Here is a 9531-nt window from a genome sequence, read left to right as displayed (position 1 = left end):
CGGAGTTCTTCCCCGCGGGCTGCACAGGCCCTGGCGGCGGGTCTCCAAGTCGCGGTGAGCGGCCCAGTTGCGCTTTCAGCGAAGCTTAGGGATCCCGCGCCCTGTCCTGGCCCCGAGTCAGCACCTGCGCCCCCGGCCGCCCCGGCCCGCCCCCGGTGGCGCACACCTCTTCTCTCGCATGGGCGAGCCCTCCAGGCCGCGCGGAGAGGCCACGGTGCGGTCAGGACAGCGCGCGACATCGGGACGGGAGCCCCGGACAGGGAGGCGGGTTTGCTCGGGAGCCCTGGAGCCATCCCTGGCCTCCGAGGACCGGTCTCCGCGCCTCCACCGACCGGGCGGCTGAGCTTCAATTCAGCCAGTCCTCCCCACCCAGCGTCAGCTTCCCTCGTGTAAGATGGGGACCGTTTCACTTACCTGGCGAAGGTCGCTGTGGGAAAATCCAGAGTTTATTTATGAGGAAGGGAGTCGTAAAACTAGGAAGTGCCCGCTCAAGATCAGTGGTGACGCGAACAGGTCACATCATCAGCGACAGCGTGGGGATTTGTCAAAGGACAGGGGCTGCGAGGGCTGGCAAGGAGACTCGAGAATCTCTGCAGCCAGAAGCTTCCGGGCTCGCTTCTCAAAAGAATTGATGTTGCCAAAACAGTGATGGGGAAGGAGGACTCTTTCTAGGTAGTGAATTTAAACACTTTACCGGCATTCTTTGGTTTAAATCTCACAACTTGGCCATGTAGTGTTCACCTCCACCTTACAGATGCGGAAATCGAGGCACAGAGTAGTTGAATCATTTTATCAAGGTCATGAGTCAGTATTTGAGGGACCCCGGGTTTGAAGGCAGATTTGCTTCACTCCAGAGCCCAGGCACAGGTGGAGAAGCTTTGGGCATGGGCATTGTCTCCCCAGTGAGACTTCTCACTGATGAGAAAGTTCCCCTTTCAGATAGACAGATTTCCTTTATTTTCTTTAAAAAATGTTTAAGTTTATTTTGAGGGAGAGGGAGCAAGTGAGTGCGAGTGGGTAGGGGCGGAAAGAGGGGAGAGAGAGAATCCCAAACAGGCTCTGTGCTGTCAATGTGGGGGGGGGGGGGGGGAAAGGGGAGTTTGGGCTCAATCTCAGGAACCTGGAGATCATGACCTGAGCCAAAACCAAGTATCTGGATGCTTAACCGACTGAGCCACCCAGGCGCCCCTCTGTGGATCTCCTTTAATTTGGAGGGGCGTTAGGACTCAAATTCTTTCTTTCAACAAACAAACAAACAAAACAAAACAAAAACTAAGCCCTGCTGTCCCTCTGCAAAAGAAAACACGAGCAACAGTTCCTGGGAGTGAGCCAGTGCCCCCCAAAGGTGGGAGCGCTCAGGTGCCCTTAGGTGCCCAGCTTCGGGAGGAGCAGGGTGGGCCCAGAGATTAGAAGCCTGCTAAATCAGGGCCTGTTTGCTCCTAATACAAGACACTGTCAACCTTGGGGCTCCAGGGGTGGAGACTCATCCAAAGCAACACTTCCTTCAGAAGAACCACTGAGAAGGCCCTTGACCCAGACCTCTGTTTGGGGAGGCAAGAGACCCCGCCAAGGCCTTGGCCAGCTGAGAGTGTTTCCTTGGCTGCTGCGTGGCCCAGGATGGGCTGCTCTTGGTTCTGTGCCATGCACAGCCAGTGGCACTTAGAACCCCCCACGCGTCTGGGCTACACTGCCTGAGAAATTCGTCTTCAGTAGTGACACAAGTTAAAAATGAAACCAAACTGAACATTCACCAGCTCATATGCTGCCCCAACCTCAAACCCAGACATAGTACTTCTTAATTGCTCCTTCCCCCCTGGTTAGTACCAAAAAATAAAAATAAAAACACGCTGCTTTAATTTTTGAAGTGAAATGGAATCGGTGCGTGGCGAAGGCCTGAGACAAAGCGAGGAAAATGAGTGTGCATCTCTTTTCCATGTGATCTGTATTTATTAATCCTTTTCCACAAACACCACCTGACCACGGGGCCCAGACCCTGAAGCAAGCAGCTGACCTGTTAGGTAACTTTAAAACTTTAAATAAAAATAATCAGTTTTCAAACTCCCCAACCACATACGTTTTCATCACTTGTAAAGATGTGGAAATCAAGGGTCTCTGCAAATAGTCTCCAAGGTGGGCCGGGCCACGCTGCTTGCCTTTCGGATTAGCCTCCCTTGCCCTGAGACTGGGAAGCAAATCCACATAGATTTAGCTCCAAATATCTTCAGTTTAGTGAAGGCTCAGGGGCCATCTTTCTCCCCCAGTCCCTTGCTCTAGGCCCACCTCCACCTGTCTTCTCTCCAAGCATTGGACACACTGGATGTGCACAGACTCTGGCACCCTTCTGCCCCAGCCCTGCTGTTGCCCAGCCATCCTTGCAAGATGTTCTGTTCTCTTCTTTGGAGGAAAGAGATGCGGATTGAAGGATAGGAGCTGGTGAGGTATGTGGCTATACTCAAAGGATTTTTAAAAAGTAAGAGGAAGTTGGGGAGGAGGAAGAGGCGGGAGGATTACTCTAATCCATGGGCATCAATTTCATTAGGTCTTTGAAGTCCTGGAGGTTTCCTCTCCATCATTTCTAAGCATTAAGGCAGAAGCCCAAGTAAAACGGGCTGTTTTAGGGCAGATTAAGGCACTCCAGCTTGCCTGCAGTGGTTGGGGGCGCATTCCAACTTGTGGTTTCTGTTGTTTTTTCTTGAGCTGGTTTCTCTAAAGAGGTCCACGGTTCTGCAGTGCTAGGAGCTGCACAGCAGCGGCAGGTGTCGCCAATCCGACAATATCACCCGAAGAGGCCCCAGACATTACAGAAAGCCTCTCTTCTCCTTCCAGAAGGTCTGCCGGCATCTCCCCAAGGTGCCCCGATTGGCACAGGCACCCGAGCGCGCGAGTTCTCCCCTTCTGTCTGGGGTGGCCTCCCCCCTTTGAACGGCCAGGGCTGGTTGTCCACACCCAGGGTCCTACTCCTGCTACCCTCCCCCCTTCTCTACCAGTGGTCAAAGCCTCCTGGCAAGGAGGAGCCCCCGTCTCTCACCGGGGTTCCTGTGGCCGCAGGGGCGCCACACTGGAGGGCTGCGGCGACGCGCTAAGGCCAGGTGGCAGGCGGCCTTCTCGGGCGGCGACGGGGACGGCCGGCGGCACAGCACCACCGGGGGGCAGCGGTGGCGGCAGGGCCAGGAGCTCTTCGCCCGAGGTCACTGCGCAGTCTTGCTCGGGTTCCGCATCCGCGCCACCCCCGGCCGCTGTCCCGCAGCTGCGCTTCTTGTCCTCCTCCTTTTTCCATTTCATGCGGCGGTTTTGGAACCAGATCTTGATGTGTCTCTCGGTCAAGTTCAGCATGACGGCCAGCTCCACCCTGCGCGGCCTCGAGATGTATTTGTTGAACAGGAACTCCTTCTCCAGCTCCAGCAGCTGCGCGCGAGTGTAGGCAGTGCGTGTCCGTTTGTTTTCCTCTGGCTCTGCAACATAGGCGCCGCCTGTGGGCGACAGGGCACGTGAGTGTGGTCCCTCGACCCCGGCCCCACCCACGCAGCCCAACACTGAAGCCCCCATCCTGGGAGTCCTGGTCCTCCCAGCTGTTCCTGCCACCGAGCCTCAACTTTCTGTCCCAGAGCTCAGTCTGGCCTCAGGCGGACTTTCTCCAGTAAAGGTTCGCTTTTCTTGGAGGTCAAAGCTGTGCGGGGCTCTCAGGCTCTCTCTGGGAGCGGGCCGTGGGCTCTATGAATCGTGGCTCTTCGGTGGCTTCACTCGGCCAGCGTTCAGGTTGATGGTGATTAAAATGCCCACAATAGTTATCCAAACGTACCCGATTCTACAAAGGCAATAAAGTGCCTTTAATATAAGACTTAACCACCCCCCCCCCAGCTTTCTGATGGTCACCCACACAGTAAGAATACATTTCAGAGCACTACCCGTTTCACACACTGACACAGAACTGACCCCCCAAAAGTTCAGAACATAAAACCAAGCAATCTTTATCACCTACGATACACCTAATTTTCCCCATTGTTTACTATTTTGTTTTTTTTTTAAAGGTCTCAGCTCAGTTAATTGATTTCACGACCAACTTGTAAGTACAACCCTCAGTGTGAAAAAAGCCTTGAGCTAATAAAAACCCTGATCTTAGGACATATATTGCTATATCTGACTATTATCTCTCTAGTAGTAATATTGTTATAATCATTCCCAGCTCCAGAGCTGGTAAATTCTTCTACAATTGTTTTAACCTCTGCCCAGGCCCCTGCCCCGGAGAAGGAAAACTATCCTGGGCCCGGAGGAACGTCCCTGTCAGCCCTGGCCTCTGTGTTCTGGGCCCCCAACGCTGGCAAAGGTGAGGGGAGCCTTGGGGTCCCGCTGGGAGCGGAGAGCCTCACACCGGACGGGGTTGGAGCCACGGGCTCTATTCCAGCTCCTAGCCCAGGCCCAAGGAAGCAGCAGCTGGCCCACACGCCTGCTGTTCGTCGCTGTGCACCAGGTCCTGAACTTTTCTTTGTCTGCCAGTACCGACTGCACCCCCAGGCGCAGACTTCGTCGAAGCTAAGTTTCACTAAACACTCTGGGAAGAGGCCTAAAGCTGCTTGTTGTAGGGCGGAGTCTAGGATATTTCTCCTGTGACTGTTAGGAAGCCTGAGGCGATTGAAAAAGCTAGTGCGCACGTTTGGAGGGGAGAGGGTTTATTAGGTGGGAGAACTAGGCCCGCTCTCCCCCAGGCCAAAAGGAGGCGCCCAGAATCCAAGGCTTGGGCAGAGTCAGCAGACAAGTCCCACTCCCTGGGGAGCATTTCCAGAGTCTTATGCTTCTAAGCTTTCCTTGGCATAGGAGAGAGGAGAGGGAGCCTTAAAGGAACGTTTAAAAAGGCCCTCTGAGGTTCTTAAATTCCATCCATAATCTCTTGGGACCACCCAAGGAGACCTATGCCCAGGAAGGCTTGGCAGGGGATGCCGGCGGGTGGCGTTACTTAAGAAGATGTCAAGAGCCCCCTGGGTCTGCGCCCTTCCCTAAGGCTCAGGGGGAGGCAGTTTAGGGGCAAGCCTGCCAGCAAGGCTGCTACAATTAATTTTTTTACGTCGTTTTCAAACGTTCCTACAGTATTGTTATTAGCATTCATATCTGTACTGCAAATGAGAACCCTCTGGTCACTTTACCCTTCCCAGGCGTTTGAACCCCCACAGGAGTGGACAGGCGAGTTCACACACGCTTGAAGCTCCGCTCCTTAGAGAGTTTCCCGGGAGGACCTCGAGGTCGCAGGAACACCCCAAAGGCAGCTTCCAGGCGAGGGGGGTCGGCCCCTTCTCCCTGAGCTGAGCTTGCAGCGGGTCAGAAAGCTCTGGCACAGGGCTTTCCGGCCGGACTCTCCAACCGCAGGATGTTAGTTACCCTTTCAGGGTTTCCTTCACCCCAGGGCAAGGCGGCCGATTAACCAATAGCATTTACCGTCTGGCTCCCAGGGTCCGCCCGAGCCCAGGCGCCACCAGAGCAGGGGTCACGCCCCGGGGGTGGGGAGGTGACCCCACTTTAGGCCTCGCTCGCCCTTTTCCCCCTGAGGAAGCTGCAAGGACGGCCGGGAACGTGGGAAACGCGCGTCCTTAGGTCCCACCCTGGTCGAAGGACGTGGTCCTTCCGCCTCCCAAGAATCCCGCGTTTCCCAAGACTCCCCGGCCTGCGGCGGCCGCCGCGCTGGGCCGCGTAAGGACGCAGTGGCGCGGGGCAGCGTCTGGCACCCCCCTCGCCCCGGGCTGCGCGGTAGGTGGGGGAAGACTGCGGCCCAGCTGGGCCCTGTCCTGTCCCCGGACCCGCCCGGTCCTCGCCACTCAGCCTTCACGAAAAAGTGAGCTAAGGGAGAGGCGAGCCCCGGGCACCCTGGGCGAGCCCGGGCCCCACAAAGCCCCGCCGGGCCGCGCAGGGGTCTGCGTCAGGCACGGGGAGGGCGGGCAGACGGGGCGCCGAGCCCCTTTCCCCCTACCCCCGACTGCTGGAAGGAAAAGTCAACTATGCGCCATGCAGGTGTGACCAGAGGTGGCCCCGGCACGGAAGCGGTAGCAGCGTGTAGCGGCGCCCAGGCCGCGCCGGAACCTGCCGCCAGCTCCTGGCGGGGGAGGGGGCCTGGGGGCCGCTCCGCGTCTTCGCCTCCGGGCTCCGGGGAAGACCTTCTGCGACACGCGGGCGCCTAGGGCCTCGGGGACCAGGGCTCACGCCTCCCCCGCCACAGCTGTTGCAAGAAGGGCATTCCTTCTTCAGATTTACTTGCTGGGAACCAGCGCGGGGAGACCCCCTTCGAACGTTTCTGCTTGCTCAGATAGCGCACCAGCATGGAAGACGCCTCTCCCAGCTGCCTGCCTCCAGCTTGAGCGGCCCGGCCTCGGCCTGGAGGTGAGTACCCCCTCCCCGCCCCCTCCCCTCCGCGCCGAACATCTTCGCGGGCTTGATGCAGTTCGTCTTCCCTGCTTTCCGGCATCCACTGAGCGCCCCCGAGACCGCCCGTCTCCTCTAATGACGGCTCCCGGGTGGGCTCAAGGCCACAGGGGCCCAGGACTCCAAAGGCACGCCCCGGCCCGGGTCGGGAGCATCCTAGGGTCTTGCTCGGCTTCCTAGACGCTCACGCCGTGGAGTCCTGGCCAGGTGGATCCCTCCAGTGGAGGAGGATCCCTCCGGAGGGTAAGAAGCCTGAGCTCAGCCAGGCCTTGGCTGGCTGGGGGAGCGCAGGCTGCTGGAGTTCAGCGTATAGATAGGGAAGGAAGGGTTTAAGCGCCCAGGAGGAGAGCTGAGTGGAAAAGACGCTCCAAAGGGGACCAGAAAGGCGCTTCTGCGCGGGATCGCCTCGTTGGCTCCCTGTGGAGTTTAGTCCGACCCTGGGTTGTCCATAGGGGCTGGGAACGCGAACCGGTAGAGGGTCTTGGGGAGTCCTTCAGCCGGGACGGGAGCCGGTGAGGGGACTAAGGGGATGAGGGGCCGGACTTACCTGCCCAGTGGCCTTTCCACGCGTGAGCCTTGGTAGACTTCATCCACGGGAAAGGCAGCTGGACGCGGCCGGGCTCCTCCAGGGCGCCTGGCTCGGCTCCATCCGGGAAGGGCCCGGCCGGAGGGTGGGGGAGCGCGAGCTGAGCTGGGAGGTGGTGGTGGACGTGCGCCACCGCGGTGTCGTCGGTGAGGGGGGGCACCTCGTACGGGGAGATGTCCGGGGGGCTGCCCTGCTCCAGCGCGCCCAGGGTCGCCGGGAACGGGGGCGGCGGCGGCGGCGGGGGCTGGCGGCCCATGTACAGACACGCGGGGGGACTGGCGCTGAACTCCGGCGCGGGGCCCCGCTGGTAGGCGCATGGGTCCTTGTAGAGCTGCGTAGCTGCATAGTACTGCTCCTCGCCGTTCATGGCTGCTGCCCGGGTTTGGAAGCCGGAGCCGGGGAGTCGGAGCTGTGTGGCCCTCCCGCTCCCGGCGCCACCCCCGCTAGCTTTGACAGCTCGGCTCCGCTCCGCAAGGGGACCCGCCACCGGCGGGGACAGGCGGGCCGGCCGCAGCGCAATAGGCTCCGCTGTGCCCCACGTGGCTCAGCCTGGGGCCATTATTGGCCTGGCCGACTGCCTTAAGAAGCCAGGCCCAGGTACCCAAGAGCACCTGCATTTGTTTCAATTTTCTCTCTCAGCTGAGTTTCCCCGCACACACCTGTAGGCCGAGCTGGCCGTGCGATCTGAAGTGGAGCGTTCGTGAAACTCTTCGAGCTTACGTTCAATCATAGAAATGTATATTTTTCATCATACTTTAAGTGGTCTATTTTCCTTGTTTGTTTGATAATACACACAGTACACCAATTCATTAATACAATTTATATAGATACATATGCCGAGGTTGTGCATTTAAACTTTTTTGTAACTGTTAGGGAGTACGGTAAAAAAAAAAAAAAAGTTTGCAGACCCTAGCTCTATAGGAAGGACTTGGTCTTCTGTCTTATTTATGAAATTTGTACACAATCGCAATGATGTCAGTGAACTAACCCATAAAGACCCAGCATTCGTTGTATGCTTTTTTTAAAAAAATTTTTAATGTTTATTTATTTTTGAGACAGAGGGAGACAGAGCATGAACGGGGGAGGGTCAGAGAGAGAGAGGGAGACACAGAATGGGAAGCAGGTTCCAGGCTCCGAGCCATCAGCACAGAGCCCGACGTGGGGCTCGAACTCACAAACCGCGAGGCCATGACCTGAGCCGAAGTCGGACGCCCAACCGACTGAGCCACCCAAGGCGCCCCTCCTTGTATGTTTTTAAACTGTGGCGTGCTCGGGGGACTTCCGGAGAGTAAACTGTAACTTCAGAATTGATCACAGTGGCATTTATTTTATTTTATTTTATTTTATTTTTTTGGTAATTGAAGGGCATTATTAATTTTGATTTTGGGAAATTGGGGCTCCTTTGACCAACTCAGTGCAGTTTCCTAATGTGGCAGAGGGGGAAAGAATTAGCGTCCCCTCTTGTGGCTGGGAGGAGGGGACGGGGTTGGCACGGGGTTTCCAGATCCGCGATGGCTTCCCACGGATCCTGAGCCCCAGTCCGAGCCAGCTGAAGAACGTGTGTTCTGCGTCGGATTGAAATAAGGCAGCGCTTCAAGAGAGGAGGGAAGTGTTTAGAAAAGAATTAAAAGCGCTGCGTTTTAATGACAGCGTCAGTCTGTGGCCTCCGCTGGGTAACTTCTGGGTATCCTGCGCGCCTCACTTAAATAGGGCCTGAGTTTTTCCGACCGGATGATGCAGACTATCTCCGGGTCGCGGTGGCGCACAAGCCCCGGCCTGAGCATGAGCCGCGCATCCGACCCAGTTGCCCAGGGCGTCCTGGGTGGCCTTGGACGGGTCCTACCGAAAGGACCACAGTCCTCGAACCAACACGGAAGGTTTTAGAAAAACTGGCCACCTTTGCAGAAAAGCCTTGGCAAGAAGGAACGTGAACCACCAGGAACCAGTAAGGGAGAAACCACTGCAACCTGACTTTCCTAAACCACAAAGGACACCCAGCCCTTCACGAGGTAGATTGTAATGTATTTTCTCCTTGTGGAGATACCTGTGTTTTAAATGCGTACGGATCGAATGCGCTACTCACACACGCTCATTTTCATCAAAAAGCAAAAGCCAGTTGGGAAGGGGGACTTCCCTGCAGACTCCTTGCGGCGTGCGATCCTGGTGCGGTCTCAGCATATGCGTTCAGAAGAGAACTGGGCACCAGGAGGTCCGCCCGTGGGTGGGGACGCGCGCCGCACCCGGCCTCCTTGCTGTCCCAGCTCTCGGGAAGGGCGGACTGGGGGAAGCCTGTGGGGGAGGGCGGGGGGAGTTCCGGCGATTTCTTCAGGGAAAAGGGCCACCTGCGGCCCTAGGGGCCGGGAGGGAAAGGCGGTGGGACCCGCGCGCCTAATCTCTGCGCGTCCGCGCGTCAATGAGTCCATTGTTCCCCGCGGCCGCGGAGGACCAGACGCTATCACCCGGCCGCGAGTGACCGCATCGATCAGCAGGCAGGGCCCGAGGGGGGTTGCCGGGCCGGGGCGTGTTGACCCTCGGAGATA

At 57.5% G+C, this 9531-nt stretch overlaps 1 protein-coding gene across 1 annotated transcript; it reads right to left on the bottom strand.

Annotated features, from left to right (window-relative positions):
* Positions 1–1106: 1106 nt before the first annotated feature.
* Positions 1107–7468, bottom strand: PDX1 (pancreatic and duodenal homeobox 1). The gene is made up of 2 exons (XM_015083728.3): positions 6953–7468; positions 1107–3470 (listed from the first exon to the last, which is right to left on the bottom strand). The coding sequence occupies exons 1-2, from the start codon at positions 7356–7358 to the stop codon at positions 3025–3027; spliced, it is 852 nt and encodes a 283-aa protein (XP_014939214.3). The 5' UTR covers positions 7359–7468; the 3' UTR covers positions 1107–3024.
* Positions 7469–9531: the final 2063 nt, after the last annotated feature.

This window comes from Acinonyx jubatus, chromosome A1 (assembly GCF_027475565.1).
Source record: "Acinonyx jubatus isolate Ajub_Pintada_27869175 chromosome A1, VMU_Ajub_asm_v1.0, whole genome shotgun sequence".
Taxonomy (NCBI): Eukaryota; Metazoa; Chordata; class Mammalia; order Carnivora; family Felidae; genus Acinonyx; species Acinonyx jubatus.
Note: the sequence above shows the minus strand (reverse complement) of the source record. Positions and strands in the feature narration are given on the sequence as shown.

What these genes read in the sequence shown, in the direction of transcription:
- PDX1 (XM_015083728.3), bottom strand. Translation starts at nt 7,358, where the DNA reads ATGAACGGCGAGGAGCAGTACTATGCAGCTACGCAGCTCTACAAGGAC. An exon ending in GTGGAAAGGCCACTGGGCAG is followed by an intron (nt 3,471 to 6,952) that starts GTAAGTCCGGCC and finishes TGTCGCCCACAG; the next exon opens with GCGGCGCCTATGTTGCAGAG.